This window comes from Homalodisca vitripennis, unplaced genomic scaffold (assembly GCF_021130785.1).
Source record: "Homalodisca vitripennis isolate AUS2020 unplaced genomic scaffold, UT_GWSS_2.1 ScUCBcl_8209;HRSCAF=16228, whole genome shotgun sequence".
Taxonomy (NCBI): domain Eukaryota; kingdom Metazoa; phylum Arthropoda; class Insecta; order Hemiptera; family Cicadellidae; genus Homalodisca; species Homalodisca vitripennis.
The window spans coordinates 2,426-24,402 of NW_025784327.1; the positions used below are offsets into that span (position 1 = coordinate 2,426).

Below are 21,977 nucleotides of genomic sequence, written 5' to 3' on the forward strand. Positions count from 1 at the left end.
AACACAAAAATACTAAGGTTAACAACATAGTTTTTTCGGCGTACAACTTATTATAACATCTGGTCGTCTCAGAGTGCTACCTTTTCGGTGCGAATTTCCATAACATCTTGTTTCTTACCATTGGAGCTCTTTGGCGTGCATATGTGAACTTTTAAATGTGAAATTATCACCACAGCTGCGGAGGCTTTTTGATAGATCATAATCGTCCACCCATCCACAGTTTGAAAGTTAGGTGAATTAAACGGTTTTTAGTACTGTGGGTATCTGCGTCTTTCCTATAGTTTATTTAAACTATTATTATTACCCTCGCTTTATCGTTTATGTTGCTGGCAATACCAAAATATGTAACATGACGTATGTACAGAATAATGTGAGTGTTTTGCAATTGGTATGTCTGGCATGTTGTGAAGCGCATGAGGTAAGTATGGCATTGGCATGATATGTGTAACAAGAAATCAGTGATGCATAAGGTATGTATGCCTTGAGAGATTTTGTAAATAGAATATATATAGCATAAAGAATGTATGGCATAATTTGAGTTTGGCATGATTTGTGTGTGAAATAAGAATTATATTGCATGAAATACACATGACATGACGAATTTTAGGAATTAACTATGTATGGGTATGCGTTGTGTGTGATGTATGTGGTACACAGGGTATGTACAATTTCTGAAAACACCTAAATATTTTGTTTAATCATATTTGAAAAAATCTTTAAAAATTTTAATAATGCCATACATATTCAAATTGCTCTATTTTCGAATTAGTTTCTAAACCGTTTTTCTATACAAAATGGCGGCCATTTAAATATTTAATATTGGTTATATTTCAACGATCGTGAATTTGTAATGAACAAAGCTTACAAATTATTTTATTGATAATAAATATCTTAAAATTAAATATGGATATTGGACATAAAATTGCATTTAAGATTTATAAATGACTTCCTAAGGGGGCGTATTCCCTATTTAGGGCGTGTAATTAATTATTGCTAAGAAATTGGAAAGGTAATCTATGCCATTGTACAAATTTTCTACATTATGTCTGATATACCAATATAAATAAAATATTAAGGTGTTTCCAGTCATTTTATAAAACCTAAATACAACGTACTTTATTTATGCACGAGGCAAATATCGGATTAGTGAAATATGTCGTGAGGAATGTTAGATTGTATGGCACGAGGTATGTATCGAGTTCTCGACTCAACCCTTGATCTTCTCTAAGGATCGACAAAGATGGCGCGTCAGTCAGTCGTGGCACAGAGACGACTGACTGACTAATTGACAGATGATTGATGCCATACATATGCACTACACTTGTGAGCACCTCATCGTAGCCACCTCGTACTCCTGAGATCTCCGTCGCCATGGTAATATGCTCTTTACCCTACCCTGTCATGTAGTTGTCAATATTTTCACCTTAGTTTTAGGGCAAAATGTGGTGTTTATGTCGAAAAATGCATTAATTTCTTTCTTACTTCTGAGTCTAGTTAAATAAATAAAATTATGCATGTTTCAAAACATTTGTACAACGAAAATTCAGAATAATTTGTTTTGTTACGTATTTTTAAGTTGAAAAAAAAAACTGTTCTAAAAAGAGATATATGTATGTACTACCCGTATGAGTTCCAATTTATATAGGCTCCCGTTCTTCAATAGTACAAGTCATTGAAAAGGACTACGCGGCAATACCGGATAACACTGTTACAGATGGACACTATTGCTTAAGTACACTGTACCTAGTTGATTAGTAATTGTTGTCCGGCAATTCAATTTAAACTCGGCCTCTAAATGTTGGTATATTTGTTTGCATTCCCCCTGAGATACCTAGGTTTGATTTAAAATAAAATAGCTTGATAAAATACAAAAAATGATAGTTTAACGTATTAAAATTTAGATTAATAAAAAATAAAAACTGAAATGTTATTGGAACTTAGTTTTACGTAGTCTAAAAATAAATTTAATACCTGCCAGTATTTAACATTTTTTTTTTTAAATAAATATTTGTTTTATAAGACGCGATATATTTGCAAAGCATGGCAAATAACTCCAAAGCTATCTTTATTTCGAGGAATATTATAATAATTATTTTCTGAAAGAATAAATCTTGATAATAAAAATATTACACTCTCCCATGTTAAGTGCAATTTAATAGCATCTTATAATATGTATAAGAATATTCATGGGTATAAATATTATAAGAAGTAGTAAAGTGTAAACTGAAATAATGTAAAATCCGTTTTTGGCATTGCAATAATTTAGTTGTTTCCAAAAATGTGTGTGTGTGTTTGTGATGAAAAAACTTATATTAGTCAAACGAACTACATAACTTTTCCATATATGACTTAACAAAATTATATTTTTTAATATAATATCAATTTATAACGTTTAAATATATTTTTTTTAAACGTTTGCTTCAGATTTTTTTTTCTCAGAAACATATTATTTTCAATCAGATTCATGAATATATATTACGTTAGCGTCAAAAGTACGATGACCCTTTAACGATTAGCATACTAATATATTACTTTCAAACGTTTTGAGCATCACGTACCATATACAATTGAAATACCGATAAGCTTATATATGTTTGAACAAATTTTAAGTTTACTTTTTTATAATAATAATAATAATATTCTTTATTGCATCAACAATTTCACAATTGCATTGCATGCGTCAACATTTGATGTATTAAACACACAATACTTAAATGTGAGAGTCAATAAACAAGGCAGTTAACAAGTATTTGGAATTTCATGGTAACTGGACATCAGGACTGGGAAATTGTTTGTTGATACTTTCAAGGATTTTTCATCCCAGCGGCCCATCATGAACTCTTCAACGGAGTAAAATGCCTTTGACACCAAGAGGCGTTTTTAGTCGAGCTTTTAAATGTTTAGGATCGTCGAGATGTTTAATTTCCTCAGGAAGCCTGTTGATGATTGTGACACCAACCTGGGATGGCAAATGTCCGAATGCAGTTGTCCTGTGTTGCTCGGTTCGAAAATTGTCCCTGCCTCTTGTTTCATAGTGATGAACGTCCCTGCCCTGCACCAACTAGCATTTTAGTCGACAATACAGGGCGACCTCGAGAATATAGAGACAGGGTAAAAGTCAGGAATCCAAGCTCCCTGAAGGATCCTTTACACGACTCTCTAGGATTCAGTTTTGAAAGAATTCTGATAGCTTTCTTTTGTGTTCTAAATACTCTTTCGAATTTGTATTTAGAACAACTTCCCCACAGCCTAAGGCCGTAAGGTAAATGTGGATGTATGAGACCAAAATAAGCCGTTTTCAATACATCCATGGAAACAACATTTTGAAAGGTTGCGTAAAACATAAATGCCTGAAGCAACCTTTGAGCAGACTCTATCAATGTGATCATCCCATGTTAGTCCTCGATCAAGGTACATTCCAAGGAATTTGATGGATTCTGCTTCTTCCAAGAGTACGTCATCCACCATCACTGCGGGTCGTTGCCAATTTATAAAAAGTATATCACACCTTCGTTTTTAAATAAACAGATTAAGACAGACCTGTTAAATGTCACAACTTTTAATCATTTAAGTTAATAGCAAATGTTGAAAAAATCAAGAAAGACGTTCATGAATTTGGGAAGTATTGTCAAAATAATAGTTTAAGAGCCGTCTGTTGTGGCGGGAAACTTAATTTTTAGTTCAATATTAAATTTCAAACACTATTATGCTTATTTTTGGTCTTAGAATTATGAGAGATACATGTACTTATTTTATACATGTATAATTAATCAATACGCATCCAAACACTTAAGTATTTCGATATCACTATTGGTTATTCAGAAATAATGATACTTTATGATGATCAACTTTCATGATTTTCTTCGTTTTAATACTAAAAAAGTATATACTTAATTAGAACATCTAAAATAAGAAATCTTCCATAGTTCTATGACTAAAATTGAGAGCTTAAATATATTGAGGCCTTATAGCATTAATTACAAGGTCATTTCATTACGTCTGGTCTTAATGGATAGCCTTCAGAGAATATTAATTACAATCAAGGTAAATAATGTCATTACAATCCATTCGAGATTATGTTCTAAACGTATTCTGTCTTAACGGTGCTATGTTACCATGCATTTGCCAAAAGGTATATGGATGCCATCTTGAAATTTTAATTGAATGTGACTGGCTAACGAAATTTTCTAAAGCATACGTAGTTTTACTTAAATATAACTGATATATTGTTCATATGTTCTAAACTTGTACATGGTTCTGGACTGTGCTCTTGAAAGTCTTCTCTTTTATTGTAATATTATTTCAAAATAATAAAAAGTTGCATTAGCTATCGATTAATTGTAGATAATTAAATTACAAAATAAATATAAATAGGAATGGAACTGAGTTAATGAGCGCTGAAATCCACAATTATAATGACCCCGATTGTAGTATAACGACCATTGGTGAATATTAGCCGGATTATCTTGACAAGCAGAACTCTGGTCATCAATTCACCACTTTCTCTTCACTCACAAAAGTTTAATTGATGACTCCTAATCAACCATTAACATACGAAGATCATGTAATTTCATGTTTTTTAAAAACAAACAATAAAAAAGTCAACTATCTTTAATTCTGTATTCAGAATTAACTTCCACTGATAAGTAAATTTTAATGGGTTCAGCTTTCAAAATTTGGTGATAGCTCTGCTTAAGATTATACTGTATCCAGGAAACCGTGGCATATAAAGAGTGTTGAAATCGGATTTTGGTTGAGATATTTTTTTTATATTTTGTAAAATCTTTAAGATAACTGAATAGAGTGAAATGGAAAGCTTTTCCTTTAGAGGAATTTAAAATGGGAAATTTTAGAAGAAGCAATTTAAATACCAGACCCAGATTAAAACATATGAAAGTTTAAATGCGCATTTTGCAATATTTACATGTGTTATAGCTTCATGGAGCAAAATTAAACGATTTATGACTTAGTGAAATTACATTTTTAATATAAAATAAGTTACGAACTTTAATTTTGTTACACCTATGATTTAAATTGTTTATCAGAAACATACTATTCTCTCCATTAACACAAAATTCCAAATATTCATTGGTCTTTCTTTGTTCTGACTGTAAAATGTCCATAACCTCTCTGCTGTTACTCTTGTCCTTAGAAATGTTACACTGCAGTGATATGACTAAAAGTTCGTTTATAAAATTAAAACAGTATTTGCATTCAAACCCTGTTAGTGGTAGTCTCTGAATCATTAATGATTTCATTTTTCAGGTGTGCACTAAGTAGATGAATTTAATACTTTAGTTCATTTGATTAAATTTGTAATCTTTGTGATGTTCAAAAACGCTATTACTTATTATGTAAAAGCTATACTTTTATTTTATATTGCTATATTATCTTGGCGTCTTTATTTCCAAAAACCTCATCATGAAAGAACAAAATATCACAAAATAGAAACTTGGTACATAGGTTCTTCTTGGTATATGAAGAATTCTGTTGATTTTAGGGTAAAAAATTCAAAAGTACCTGTCTGTCCGTCTGACCATTGTGTGATAACTCTTAATAAAAAGTCAAAATTAAAAATAATTTTTCTATTGACCTTATCATTTTACTTTTTTTAATCATGGAAACGTCGCAGAATAAACAAATTTGGATTCACGCGCAGTAAAATGATGTGATATTTTATCGTGTGCCTGTAAAACCTTATTGTCTTTGTTACGTATTGTCGGGTCCTTCTATACTCTGATGTATTAGTTACTTTATATTTATTTCATTAAAATACATTTTTTATACAACAATTTAAAGTCATAAGAAAAACATGCTGTTTCTTTATCCTGTAGTATCAAATGATAACTTATAACATAAGGTAGTGGAGTAGCAGCGGTCATCTGTAGGAATGTGTTTAGTTCTGGGAGTCTTATATACAGGGTGGAAAAATGTCTCGCACCCGGCAATATGTGCTTGATCATACCTGAACGATTTTTACATAAATACTGCACTTATAAAATCTACTTTTTGAAACAACTACCACTTTTTTCATGCCAGGAGGATGGATCACAAGGAGTCAGAAGGAAATCTTAAATTAGAGATTAGGTCAAGTAGTAGAACAAATTAAAGATCTCTATTGTAAAGTACAACGCTACAAATCCAACCTGAAAAATGTTCAATCTTCACAAAATTACGCTGGTTTCAAGTTAGAAATAATTACAATGTATGTCCTGTATTAAGTAGTGTAATATTCTTGTCCTGTCTCAAGTTGTGAAAGTGTAACTTAGTAAATGAATACTGGACTTAAAAATAGTTTTAAGGTAGTTATTGACACTTCACATCAAATATTGTTCGTTTAAAATAATGTACTTCTTGGGCTATACTTACGTCAAAATGTTTTGTGCGTGTGAACTCCTTGTAGACTATCCTCCGTTGGATGTGAAGAGTATGTACCTTTTGAATTAGAACTCATCTGTGTGTCTCGTGATTTGGGAGTGTCTGGGCTGGCAGTCAGGTTGATCTGCACTATAAGTATTTTTAATAGTTGCAGTGTGTTCTATATTGAAACTTTGAAAATTATTTTTGAAAGAAGGACATGAAGCGTGAGCTCAAAACTTGGTGGTTCGTCGTATCGATAGTTAAACAGGGGCACTTTTTAAATGTCAAAAAATTAATATACACCTATTTTCCCATGTGGTTTACTAGAACCAATAATAAATAAAAATTTAATTGATAAGTATAGGAGCTGAGAACCAATGTGCACTATATAAACGTACAACCTGGTTTTTCTTTAAGTAGATACAAGAATGTTTCTTAAAAAAGGAATTGATCTTCTGGCTCTCTAATTTTAATGCAGATCAAACTCCGAGGGCATGGCATAGAGAGTATTATAAATATAAAACGACTATTTTTATCAGATTACGTTTTTTTATTGCCTTTTCACTAAATCGGATTACAAGGCACTTAAATAATGGTAATGTCACCGTCAGATAAATATATAAAAATTCTAAAAGTTTTTCTACTTCTAAGATTTATATATGGTATCTGATTTAGACTTAAAATTTATTTAAGAGACTTACGGTTATTTTTAATTATATTATATCAGGCTAAATGAATTAGTATGAAAGAAACACTTAATTTGCCCTATGATACACTCTCATTCTTTTCTTCACCAAAAATAGCGTGGCAGACGATCGCCTTCTTTCTCAGAAGAAATGTATTTTCCGATTTCAAGAAAAACCAGGTTGTGCTTATAAAAGGAAAATTGCCTCACGGCTCCTAGACTGTTATTGCATTTGCTGCATTCCAAACTGCAGGAGAAATCAAATTACCCTTTAGTTCACTTCTTATTCCGTTACTGGTGCTTGACGTTACGAGATGTGTTCAGCTAGTCTATAAATACCAAAAGAACTTCAGTCTTATGTGCTTTTCAAAACTAGTTGATTCATTTGCAGATAGGTACGAACGCAGTGTTTATAAAAGCGAAAAGGTATATCCGTTGTCGTATTTATGTTGACATATTAACAGCTCGCTCCAGCTTTAACCTAACCAGTCTGGTCGGTCGGCCCTAGATCCAACACAATATCCACCTGTTAATTATATCATTAATGTCAAAACCCTTATTTAAAAGATCTTGGTTCGATATCATTGGACCTTTAACGGTTGTTTATACAATTGTATTGTTTAGTACTGTGTGTACCCACTTTCAGAATCGAGTACATTCCTGGATAGTTGTCTTTACGATTGTTGCCTGCGTGGGGCTCCTGGAGGCCTCTATCGGCGAGAGACCCTACAGGCCTGAAGGCGATGAAAACGATAAAAGAGGCCTCTTAGGTAAGAACATTCAAAATTTAAGTTCAATCTGACATATATTTTCCATATTTTAGTGATAAGTTATTTTTAGATTATAATGTGTACTAGCAATTCCTATTCTATACGACATTGTCTAAATTTATTTATACATTGCATATAAGAACTTTTTGCCAGACTCCTTGAAGCTGACACTGGTTTTAAATAAAAAATGTAAATTTTGTTTTTTTCTCTTGCGATAATCATTTAGAAAGTTAGGTCAAAAACACAATTCGTAAGAAACTTTTTATGGTTTTGTTTTTTGGTATCCAAAATAGTATTTCTTTCAATTACCGTTTATGTATAATGAACAATCTTCTATACAGTTTTATTTACATTTAGGGGTATTTTCCAAAACATTTAACCTTTCAACAGTTTTCTCAACATGTTACAAGAAATTGAACTGTCTTTTTCAATCAGGAAGTATAAAAGCGTATAGTTAATATCATAAAGCTCTTAAAAATAAGAGTTATTCCAGCAATTTTATAGTTAAACTTTAAACTTGGGTAATATCAATCACACAATAAAACAATGATTTTCTTCATACCTGACGATGGCATATTGGATGTCGAAGGCCCCGTGTATAAAAATAAAATTTATTATAAAATTGTGTGTTTATTTTAAAGAAACTAATTTGTTTTCCAATAAGTAGAAATCCTCCTTCAATTTGTAAGTAATATCATATATATATAACAGAAAGCTGCCACTCTAATATTGGTGAATATTTTCCATATGTAGTGGAGTGTAACACTTCCGATGATAAGTGTAACATTATTGCTGTGAGTTTTGGGATTATCATATGTTTAGAAAGGGGTGTCAGATAAGACCTGTTATACATTGGTAGTAATGCTCCGACTAGTGTGATTTGATTCTCAATAACCCATAATGCTCAGCTACTCTTCAGCAATTGATACCGTTCCTCTGCGTTGGAAAAATCAACAAGTGCTGCTTGTTTTCACGTGTTTAAGTTTACACAGTGTGTTTTTGTTTTTATGTATAAATTTTAATGGTCACTTTTTACTAAAATTAATCATTAGTTATATTATGATTAGGCTAATCACTAATCATAATAAAACTATCAACTATAAATGTGCCATTTGTTTCAAAATATTTAAAATTGACTTCTTTGACTACCGCTATTGTTTGTACTGAGTTTAATATTGTTGCATACTTTTAATGGTAATACTTGATTTACATGCTTGTTAGTACAGAGTGTTGATAAGTTAATGCACAAAAAATTTACATAAAAATCTCAGATGTACACAATAGGTAAAAAAATGTAAACTCTCGTTTTGAAAACAAATGGATAGGCAGAGGTGGACCTTATGAACGGCCAGCTCAAAGCCCTCATCATGAAGGCTCATGATATAAAAAACCTGTTGGCAACATTAGAGTCCATGTTTATAGAAAAGGAACTTTATGAATTAATCTTTCATTTATGGCCAGTCACAATTTTCATCATAAAAAAATCTTTATTACAAATAAAATATGGGTATTTATTTATGATAATAAAATGTAAATTTCAGACCGTTTGTAAAAGAAATACAACTTAAGACAACAATAGTTTCTTACACCAACGATTTCTATAGTTATACCCATGGGATTTAAACATATTTTGTAATCCTTACTATTAATGACACCTACGAAAAACATAAATGGGCCATACATCTTAAAACTTTACCTACAATTTACATGTATTGGCGTAAACCCATTTAAAGATATGTGTAACTTTAGGGTCGAGTTTATTCTGTGTAGTGGAGAAAAGGGTTTTGAACTGTATGTATAATGTATAGAAACTTAGTCCTTTACAGTGGTTAAGTTATTCTTCTAAAATATGCACTAATTGAAATTACTAATTTAAAGTGTGTTACATCGCAGTGTACTACAAGTACTCACAAGGAGAGTACGTTTACTAATGTAATGTATCAATCTACGCTGTTTGATGCGGGTTAGTTACTCCTTAACCGATTGTAAGTCTGCTGCTGTTTAAAGTACATTTGGCTTACTTTTTTTATAAAGTGCAACATTTGACAAAAGTTTCACGTAAATACATGAGATGTGCTTTAGGTGAAAAAAAACTAACTATTTAACTTAAAAACTCATCTAGCATAGTAAATGTTGAGAATAGAAGTTTAATAGTTTGATAACCATCTATTAAATGATATATTGTATATTTAATATACTGTATTAAAATATTTAGTTTCAAAACATTCCCCTAGAGTTTACAGGTAGAACTATCAACAATAGGTCACGTGGGTAGAATAGTCACTACCGTCATGTCACAATCGATTGTTACTAACCGTGCAGAAACGATTGATGTATATGACGTCACGCTGATAACCTTTATGTAACATCAAGTCATTTTTGTTCCTTGTTGTTTGAAATTCCATCTGCAAATTCAGACCTACATTTACAGCAATTCTGTCTCATTATCTTCAATGCTCTGTAATACTTAGTACCGAGTATACATTTGACTAACCTAAAAATAGATTCATGCGAGTACCTATTGTTACGTATCAACTATAAAATGATATACATACAATTAATATATTTGTATATGATAAATATAATATTTCCATTGTATGTGCCTAGATAAAATTGCATTTATTTTCGTGAGAAAACTTGCATTAGGCATATGGATGAGTGATTTTCTAGAGGATTTGGGTAGGTTAAGCTTATGATGCATAAAGTAGGCGATGCGTATAATAGATTTATAATGCATATAGTCTTAACAATATCATGTAAGTCATAAGTGAATTTTATCGTTTAATTTTATATTTGACATAACAATAATATTATGTTTTTTTAGAAAATACTTTGAAAAAAAGGCTGAAGTATTTGTATGGAATTTCGCAAGCTGGTCCCATCCATTCATTCCAAAGCAGTGGTGAGTTTCATAATAAAGTAAGATCGTCATATAACATACCAATACAAATATATAAAAATAAATACATATAAACGCATACAAATATATGTGTGAGTAGATAATGTGTCCATCCGTTTTTTCTGTTCATATTTGTGCTATGTTATTCGATACTGCGTTATATCGGTTTATTGAAATGTGTATTTTTAGATGATTGTAAGCGAAGATTACTTAGCGTAGGGACTCTCAGCGATTTTTCATTTTTTGTATTTATATAATAGGGGCTGAAAGGATTGAACTACAAGCACACAAACTTTGAAAAATTTAAAACTAAGAGAAGAATCCTTGATGCACAAAAAACTGTCCCATATTTCCAAAAGTTTTGATAAGGAACACACAACTTTGATATACAGAAGAAAAAACTTCGTAAAGTAAAACTTGTTCATAAAAAATGTTAACTTTTGAAACCTTACATCGCCGCTCGCACACCCACAGCAAACCAACAGGGAAACGCGCGCCCATGGTGGCGAACGGGATGCCGGATCAAAATTAAACTAGGTAAAAAAAAAAACACACCGTGGTCAGTATACTCAGGTTCATTTACTACGAAAACACAGGCCTATCCAGTCAATATAATTAAGTATATAAATATATTATAAATAAAAAAATAAAAAGTGCCTGCAGTAGTATATACCTCGAACAATTCTTGTCAGGTGCACCTGTATACAAAAAATTAGACACGCCATAATTTGAAACAAGAAATGCCAATTCCACCCGGTATCCTTCGGCTAAGGGCGGGCTCCTAATGAAATCCAAGAAATAACTAAATAATATCTAAAACTAACTTAAAATTAAATAACAAAATATAAACTATATAAATGGCAACAATAACAATATCACAGGGTATCACAGATGTTGACTGGTAAAAATGTCCATCATGGTGGCCGTCCTTCAGTAGAGCGCAAAAGCGAAGGTTCTCTGCGACCACGCATGATGGAGAGATGACAGGAGGAAACAATTCATCCCTTGGACCTCATCAGTGAGGGGCCGTAAACTTAGCCGCACATGTCAGAAGGAAATCAGCTCAGCAAATAAACAAAACACTTAATTAAACTAATATATTAAAACTGGAGCTACTCCTAACTAGTACACCACGGCTCGGAGTCTTTGCCACTCTGCCGGAAAGGCCAAACGCCTTCAAAAGGTCAGTCGCCTCTGCAGCCAATAAACCACACACACACTATATAAAACACACATGAGCCGGGGAGATATAGGTATTGAACCGGCTCAGACTCCCCCCCCCAAAAGGAGGAACACCCCTCTGTAAATTTCTTCAAAAAGAAGAACCGAACGAAATGCCTCTCCCCCCAATGGTTGAAGAAATATAACCGGAAACCCTGAAGACAGCAGAAGGGAAAACCAAGAAAATCCAGTTGGAGGCAAGAAATCCCTCCAAGAGTAGCATGGGTACAAAGAAGAAAACAGGAACCTTGATCAGGAAGAAAGAGCAGAGGTGATCAGGCCTCTGGAGCTAAAACCCTCCCGCACAGACTAAAGAGGAATCACGGATGACTCCGGCAAGGCTTCAGATGGGATATGTGCGCCTTCCTGAAAATCTTCTCAGACTGAGGATCTCCCAGTCGGGCAGTCACCGGAGTCAGAAACTTCAAGATGCGGTGGGGACCAGTCCACCTGTAGCAAAGTTTAGCAGCTCTTTTATCCACAGCCGAACTGACTGGGTGAGCCTTGCAGTAAACTAGATCCCCCACCTGGAAGGGATTGGCAATACGACCTCGGTTGTACTTCCTCCTTACTAACTCCCTAGCCCGAATGAGATTCCGCCTGGCTGCCTCCCAAGTGGCTTTCACATCGGGAGTACCAGGAGGTGGCAGAAGATCGCTAATTTTCCAAAGGTTCGCCAAAGGGTTGTTTGGCGGAAAGCCAAATAATAACTCGAAAGGTACCGCCTTGTGACTTTCATGCTGGGCCGTATTAAAGGCAAATTGGATCCAAGGTAGTTGTTGATCCCAGGTGGTCTGATTTTCCGCATGAAAGGCAATGAGAGCAGATCGAAGATTGCGATTTAAACCGTTCGGCGTGAGAAGGCTGAGGATAGAAAGGGGAAGTAGTCACATGGCGGATTCCGTGCCCAAAGCACATTCTTTTAAAGATATTGGAGACAAACTGTGAACCATTATCGGAAACTAAGGTGGCGGGGATTCCAAAGTGTTGAAAAAAATGGTTACGAAGTGCTTGCACCGTGAGCTGCGCGGTAGCACTCCGCAATGGGAACAACCAAACAAACTTGGAGAAGGCATCCACACAAACAAGTAGGAACTTATTTCCGGACTTGCTACGCGGGAGAGGCCCAACATAGTCAATGAAAACCTTCTCCAAAGGTTTTTTTCCGCCACCTCAGATGACAAAAGACCCAACTTGGTATTTTGAGCGGGTTTGCTTAGCGAGCACAGTTCACAAGAACGTACTCGAGCTGCAATATCCCGGTCCATACCTTTCCAGATGAACTGATCCCTAATCTTCGCGATGGTCTTATGAATTCCTAGATGTCCGCCCACAGGAGAAGAATGAAAATACTGAAAGACCATCGGTACAAGAAAGCTTGGCAGCACTAACTTAGGTTTTCTCCGCTGCTTGTCACGGCAGCATAGAGCACCTCGGTACAGAAAATAAGGAGGGTGGGCACCTCCGTTTTTAAGCTCATTGATGATAGCAGTCAGCTCGGGATCCTTAAGTTGGTGTGGAACAATGTCCGAAAATGCCAGAGGAAAGTCTAGGAGCACGCCACAACATGGCGGCTCTGATAAATTCTGGTGGTCGTTGGGTAAGTGATACATGCGTGACAGAGTGTCCGCTATGATATTTTGGGTGCCTCGCACGTGCTGCACTGTGAACTTAAGGGCAGAAATTTGGACTACCCAGCGACCAATCTTCCCGAGCTGACGGGGGTGGGCAAGGAGCCAAGAGAGTGCCTGGTTGTCGGTTTCCAACAAAAATTCTTTATGTTCTAGGTAACGCCTGAACTTATTAATTCCAAACACGACAGCCAAACATTCCAGCTCATAAACAGAACAACTCTTCTTCTCACAAGGGGTTAACGTGCGTGAAGCATAAGCTATGGGCTGCCGGATACCATCTACTTCTTGTGATAAAACAGCAGCAACGGCTAAGGAGGAAGCATCAGTTTGCAAGACGAACTTACGACTGAAATCAGGCATAGCCAAGACTGGAGGCTGCATCACTGCCTCTTTCAGCTGCTCAAAAGCAGTCTGTTGCGCTTCACCCCACTCAAACTTGGCACCCTTTTTCCTAAGAGAGTTCAGAGGGGCCGCCACTTCAGCAACATTGGGGGATGAAACGACGATAAAAATTTATCATTCCCACAAAACGGGCAATCCCCTTGGCATCCTTAGGAGGAGGAAACTCCCTGATTGCCTGGGTTCTCTCTGGATCAATACAAACACCTCGAGAAGAGACAAGATGACCCAGAAAAACGATATTTCAGGCTGAGCAAAACTCACCTTTTCAGGATTGACGGTAAGGCCAGACTCTCGCAGCCTAGTTAGAACTTCCTCCAGATGAGTCAAGTGCTCCTCATAACTCTCACTGTACACAAGCAGGTCATCCAGATAGTTGAACACGAACTTAAATTTGACATCATGAAAGATAGAATCCAGGAGTCTGGTGAGTGTTTGGGCTCCCACAGCCAAGCCCATTGGCACTCGGGTGAACTGGTACAAATTCCAAGGCACACAAAAGGCAGTGAGAGGTCGAGACTCGTGTTTTAGAGGAATCTGATGGTATGCCTGATTAAGATCAAAAATGGAGAAATACTTGGCCTTACCAAACCAGTCGAAAGCAGAATGCAAATCGGGGAGAGGCACGGAGTCAATTTCTATCTGAGCATTGAGCTTTCGATAATCCAGGACCAATCTGGACTTCCCATTAGGTTTCGGCACTAGAAACGCTGGACTGGAAAAATTTGAGCAAGACGGCTCGGATTACCCCACTCTTAAGTAAATCATCGATCATATTTCTCAGAATTTTCCATCTTGGGCGGAGCAAGCTTATATGGATGGGAAACGTACAGGACGGGTGTCTGTAAGACGAATCTCGTATTCCAAGAGATTGGTCGTGCCCAGTTTGTCAGTGAGGACTTCAGGAAAACTGGAAACAAATCTGCCTTATGTCCTCAGCCTCTTTCGGCGTAAGATGTCCTAGTTGGTCAGGAGGAGTCAAGCTCTTATCTTCCATCTCTAAGGCAGCAGTCCCACGAGACTCGACATCAGAAAAGGGAACTAGCACCCGCCTGGCGAAAGCAAAGAAAACATGACTGGAGGCCAAATCCAAAATCATGCCAGTTTTTTCCGATAAAATCTGCTCCCAAGATGAAAGGAAAAGTCAGGTCCTTAGCCACCAAAAAGCTCCAATCCCAAGAGAAATAATTAATTTTGATGTGAATCTGGGCACTACAGATAATAGGTAAAGGTGTGCGTGAAGCAGTCCAGCAGATAAGTGAACTAGGCTCAAACCTGCCGTATTAGCCCAGAGGATTTTAGATCTTCAAAAAACGACAAAGAAATCAGGCTGCGTGCTGACCCAGAATCAACCAGGGCCTTCTGCACCACATTCCCCACAAGCACATCCAGTTGTGGGCAGGTTGAGCGGGCAGCCCTTACTCCCTGCGCGGCCAGAGCAGCAACCTCCCCTCTCGGCCAACGATGATAACTGTCCCCAAGTCTATTTCTTTCTGTTTTCTTTCTGTTCTGTATTAAACCAGCTACCCTTTTACCATCAAAATTATGTACATTTTTTGCCCTCAAAATTACCTTTACGGCACGAGTCGGGCTTACTCGTCCGCAAGCTTACTAGTTTTTTTTATTAAGTGGACAAAACGGTCTAATATGTCCCACTTGCTTGCAGCCATAACAGGTAGGAGGCTGCCTACGGGAAGGAGCAGCCGCTGGCTCAGACCGCACCGGAGCATGGACCGGCCCCGGAGGCAAGTGAGGAAGATGCCTCGACATGGCCTCCCTTTGATCATCCGCATCCTGAACCCCTCTAGAGATGATGGAGAGGCGGTCCAAATCCGCAAAAGATGCGGGACGGCTACAAAAAATCAAACGGGAGCGTTCTTCAGGTTTAATGCCCTCCAAAATAAGGCTCACCAACTCTGTTTCGCTCAAGCTCAAGCGCAACACCCGGGCTACATCCCGTATCTCCCCGACAAAATGGCTCAACGTCTCGTCTGGTGCCTGAGGACGGTAAACGCGTTCCACCCGCAAGCGCTCCCTAACCCGAGCAGGTACAAAGAACTCCAAGATCTCGGCGTGGAACTGGTCAAAAGTTGGCACCTCTCTTAAGGCAGTCTAGAAGGCGATCAAAAAGCGGCCTTAAGGAAAACTGCGCTAAAATCTGCATAAGCATGGCATCTGTCATACCAGGAAATTCTCTCAGCTTAAAAACTTCCAGAAGGAAATGGATAAGTAAATTAGTGTCAAGCCCATCAACTCTGGGGAAGTGTTGTAAAACACTCCCCAAAGGATGGGGCAATTTGCCAAAGCTAGAAAAGGAAGGCACAACTATAGATGATGCCTCACCAGCCGCTTCAGGGGGGCCACTACCCATCGGAGACATAGTAACTCTGGGAGGCTCGAAAGAAAGAGCCGGAGGACGGTTAGCAAAGGTAATGGTAGTGGGAACCTCCGTTGGAGTGACAGCGGTAAATAGTACCACCCCTTCTCTTTCACCGAGCGCACCTCACTCAAACCATCTAAGGCTTGTTTTAATTTGTTACTGGCCGAAAAGGCCCAACTTTTAATATCAGAGTCTAAACTAGGAGCTGACATAAGTAAAACTATTCTGTCACGCCAATGTAAAAGTTGAGATGCCAATCTAGCCTTCGCTGACCCGGACATGGGAAGTGACTCAAAATTTAATATCGTCTTCTAACTCTTCCATTCGGGTTTTACAAAACTCAAATTCAGTATTAATTTGGAACTCTGCATTACAGCTGCGGTCCAACGCTATACAATCCCGTAATTGAGCTCTTAATGCCCTCACATCTCCCTCGGGCTTCTGTCCTCTCGCCAGGACCTCAAAAACCAACTCGGGCTTGCGCAGATGTTCAGGCACCAGGGAAAACGCCATACCAAACAATTAAGACAAAATAAATACAACAAAGCGTACGCAACACAATTACTTAGTAAAACTAAGTGGACTCAACTCACAAAGGGCTTACACTGACGAGGTCCAAGTGAAGAACTTAATACCTGCTACCTAATAGAAGGATACCCTGCAAATATACACTAACCACAACCTACAAACACAGAAGCAATAAATATAACAAAACAACACATTGATAGGGGAGAAGTAGAGTACAGTTAGGTAAATTTAGCGGTTAAGCAATTTAGAGTCCCCTGCTCCCTGCAAAGGGTAAGTCTGCAGGAAGCAAGACACTAAACCAATTCCACCCGGTATCCTGTGCTAGGGCGAGCTCCTAATAAAAAAAAATGTGTACTCTAACCTCCCCCTACCTAACACTAACCTACACCAACAAACAAAACCAGAAACTGAGAGACAGCTGAGAGAGCAGGTAACCACGCTCTGCTACCATTGAAACCTTTACATCGCCGCTCGCACACCCACAGCAAACCAACAGGGAAACGCGCGCCCATGGTGGCGAACGGGATGCCGGATCAAAATTAAACTAGGTAAAAAAAAAAACACACCGTGGTCAGTATACTCAGGTTCATTTACTACGAAAAACACAGGCCTATCCAGTCAAATATAATTAAGTATATAAATATATTATAAATAAAAAAAATAAAAAGTGCCTGCAGTAGTATATACCTCGAACAATTCTTGTCAGGTGCACCTGTATAAAAAAAATTAGACACACGCCATAATTTGAAACAAGAAATGCCAATTCCACCCGGTATCCTTTCGGCTAAGGGCGGGCTCCTAATGAAATCCAAGAAATAACTAAATAATATCTAAAACTAACTTAAAATTAAATAACAAAATATAAACTATATAAATGGCAACAATAACAATATCACAGGGTATCACAGATGTTGACTGGTAGAAAATGTCCATCATGGTGGCCGTCCTTCAGTAGAGCGCAAAAGCGAAGGTTCTCTGCGACCACGCATGATGGAGAGATGACAGGAGAGGAAACAATTCATCCCTTGGACCTCATCAGTGAGGGGCCGTAAACTTAGCCACACATGTCAGAAGGAAATCAGCTCAGCAAATAAACAAAACACTTAATTAAACTAATATATTAAACTGGAGCTACTCCTAACTAGTACACCACGGCTCGGAGTCTTTGCCACTCTGCCGGAAAGGCCAAACGCCTTCAAAAGGTCAGTCGCCTCTGCAGCCAATAAACCACACACACACTATATAAAACACACATGAGCCGGGGAGATATAGGTATTGAACCGGCTCACTTTACGTAAAATACACTTTCTGTTAGAAAACACCTAAGTAGTACATACACAGTATAATTAGTAATAGCGCGAAAAAATACCAGTGAAATATACTGTTGCTAATATCGTGAGCCAGAACGATCAATCTGACAGTTATTCTTGCAAATTCTGACAGTACTTCTAACCGTCTCGAATAAGGAATGACGAATGAAATTGCTCACGGGGCAGTGTCAATATTCGAAACGGCCTATTTTGCACTGGTCTATTTAGGCAATTTTAACCTAAATTGGGTAAATTTTTAGGTATTATACTACTTATAGGTACAAATAAATTTTATTTTGTGATCAAAAAGCAATTTTATTTTTGTATTAACAGTGCAGACTTTGATGTTCAATTCCTACTATTGCTTGGAAACCCAATCTGTTATATGTATCGCCATGGCGCAGAAGTACATTGCTTAAATTTAACAGCTTTTCATTCTTCGATCGAGTTAAAATTGTGCTTATAAACTCAAATCTCGTGAAATTTTATGTTTAAATTTAGAAAAATTATTAAACCAACTAGGCTTCGTATCACCGGCCCCTAAAGTCGAAGACATCTCCATAAGAAATGAGTTCTTCACTAAAAGACACATGTTCAAAGTAAAGTTTGTATTGATACTGTGGTCTTATTATTACGTAATTTGTTTTAGATATATCACCTGGTGTTAATAAAAGCTAATGTAAACTGGAGTATGTTTAGTTTTATTGAATTTATTGTTTTGTTATAAATGTATAGAACGCAATTTCGTGTTAAGGACTATTTTTATATTTTATTCATACACAAACATTTGATTTTTTTAAATTGTATGTCAAATTAAAACAGTACACTTTTATTTTAACGTACTTATTTACTATTTTACAATTTTCACGTCGTAGTTTGTGGGATTAAAATGCATTTAAATAATAAACAAACTGGGATAAACGATAACGACCATGGGATATTAAAAACGGATAATAATAAAGTAAAGTGAAAACAAACTAAAAGCACCGCAAGTAATTCTTAGAGAAACAGAAGCAAAGTGACCAAGAGAACCTTGCAAATGAAAACATAAGTGGAGAAGCGTTTATGTTGAGATAAAATTAAACTAAACTAACAAAACGAATCACAAGAATAAGGCGAAACGTAAATGCTTATCAGGAGCGATACATACCAGTACGTTCACAAGAAACTATACTTTAACAAAGTAGAAATTAAAAATAAAAAAAATTTAATATTAATTGTGCATCTTTAGGTAACCATATGCCAATTACATTCTTTTAATCTAAAATATTCAAGAATACTGATCAAAATACCCGTACATGAGTACATAAATTGGCCGATAATGATTACCAGTCACACTATTATTCTCATTCTCTTTCATCGTTTAGAGTCTGGTTAGTAAGAAAAACATTTAGGCAAACGTCGACCTAACGCGCTGGAAGTAGAGTTAAAACGCTAGTTTTATTATATTAATATTAGATCACAGGGTGGAATTTTTTTTTCCACAGAGAACATAATACAATAGTGTAGAATCACAAAAGTCCTTTGGAAACGTTGTTTTTGAGCACTGCTTCCAGAAAAAACTGCATCTTTAATATTAAAATCTGTCTCAGCACTAATCAATGTAATGCGGAAAAGGCTCATGACATGGGAGAACTTTTTCCATTTCAAGGTCAAGACTGCTACGATATGAATTCCTGGGCTGGGCTGCGGCTCACCCTGGAAGTGAGTGACATTCAAACAAGATTGTTCATGGCCCTCACATTACATTCACCACATTCCTCAGTGATTTCGCAAACCCATAGTTGACAACAATTGACCTGCAGATCAATTAACGAAACCGCTGGAATGTTGAAGAATCGTGATTGGAAGGACAGAGAAACTGTCCTTTCACCTATAAAACTGAGTTCCTGGCTAGCTTGTACTGTCAGGGACAACAGACACACCACTTCTCTGTTATGACAGCATTCCCTTTACGACATCCACAATAATTAATTCGTTTATTGGATAAACTACAGTACCATCGCATTCCATAACAAATAATTCAGTTCTAAAAAAACACACCTAAGTATTTTATAATAATAGTAGAGATTAACACATTAACAGAACATAACGGAAACAGGCATAAATATTCAAAATCCCTCGTATAGTAAAAAATTGAATACATAGGTAGATGAATTGATTACAAATAAATTATTAGAATCTAGCACCAAAACTAAATGCTCCTATACATTTAGACCTTCATTCTGTTACTGCATCTAGGAAGGTAGTTTAAGTTTTGCCTATGCATATTTTTGAGTGCTACTTATAATGCAATATTTCCATATGCAAACTGAAGTGACGTAGAAAACTGAGCCAAAGCAATAACTTGTTAAAGCCATAAAATTGACCTAAAGTTTTAAAATTTTACTATCCACATTTTTGTGCCTTCAGCCAAGACTCTTATTTTCTTGTTAATAAATTGAATAAGGCGTTGAGGCGATAGATGAACGGATGTTTCCAATTCTTACATAAACAACTTTTTCTAATTTAAAATTAGTTATCAAATTCGATCTCAACTACAAATCAACTACAAATCCAGTGTATAGGGATACTTTATACTTTGCTCTACCAAATTAGTAAAATGTCTCTTGTACCTGCTGAATAGGGTTTATATATTTTTTAAACATCACGTCTTTTCAGTCCGTTATGGTATAATACATATGGTATAGTAAGAATAAAATTGGCATATTAAATGTACCATAGTTAATAAAAATTTGTAATGGCTTTTGTAGTGATTTTATTTTACTAACTCATATTTTTCATTGTTATTAAGGAACTGCAGGCTTAGGTAATTCAAAATGTGGCTGGCCGATGACCTCGGTGACTTTCAAACCATCCTATCCAGTCACCTATAGACCTAATCACAAACAAGGCCGTGACTATGAATCTACCAACTTTAGGTATCATAAAAGGAAATACAGACGGAGTCCTGGCGAAACTGTACAATTCTGGACATACAGGTAATGATAATTAGTACACGTGTAAAAACACATAGATGGCGTTTCAGGGCACCCGTCTCAAACGGCTAACATCTAATAATTTACAGGGATTCACCACTAAATAATTATTTAGGATTGCTTTAGTGGTTTAAAATCTGTTTACTTGTTTAAAATATTTTCAACTCTGTAAAAATACAGGGTGTCCCAAAAAAATATGGTACTATGTTCGAATCTCAAAGCTTTCAAATACAAACACATAGCATGTTGTATATAAGTCTTTTCGTCCCAAAAATTTTGGAAAATTACTATTATCTCTATTAATTTTAAAACACTTTGTGGTCTAAAGTGTATAGAAAACAGAGATAAAAAAAATACTAATGAGATATGAACCCACACTAAAATAAAATTTTATTTTATTTCAATACTTCGAAACACAAGCGTTGAAATAATACCTACCATAGTTGTTATAACAAATGTTACAAACTTGTGTGAGTTAAACTTATTTGAAATAAATTCTTTAGGATCTTAGGACTAAGTTAAGAATCCGTTTTAAAACTAAATCTCTGCAGTTAGTCCTTTGACCGCTATACATTTCAGACTGGTGGGTATGAATTACTGTGTATATTTCAAAACAATAAACGTTAATATTTATTAATTTGAACACTTCTTATGTTATAGTGTACGTGTACATAGAAGAAGATTCATTTTTCAGACCGCATTTAATAGGTGGACCCTTAAAGACAAAGTATATCTTTGAGCAAATGCATTTCCACTGGGGGAAGCGAAGACATTTGGGGAAGTGAACATTTTATCGACGGTGAGAGGTGATTA

The 21,977-nt window shown here is 36.0% G+C and overlaps 1 protein-coding gene across 1 annotated transcript; it reads left to right on the top strand.

Annotated features, from left to right (window-relative positions):
* The first annotated feature begins 1,235 nt into the window (after positions 1 to 1,235).
* On the top strand, positions 1,236 to 21,950 carry LOC124374389. Its single transcript, XM_046832611.1, has 5 exons — positions 1,236 to 1,374; positions 7,692 to 7,815; positions 10,640 to 10,717; positions 20,981 to 21,167; positions 21,825 to 21,950. The coding sequence occupies exons 1-5, from the start codon at positions 1,372 to 1,374 to the stop codon at positions 21,901 to 21,903; spliced, it is 471 nt and encodes a 156-aa protein (XP_046688567.1). The 5' UTR covers positions 1,236 to 1,371; the 3' UTR covers positions 21,904 to 21,950.
* The last annotated feature ends 27 nt before the right edge of the window (positions 21,951 to 21,977 follow it).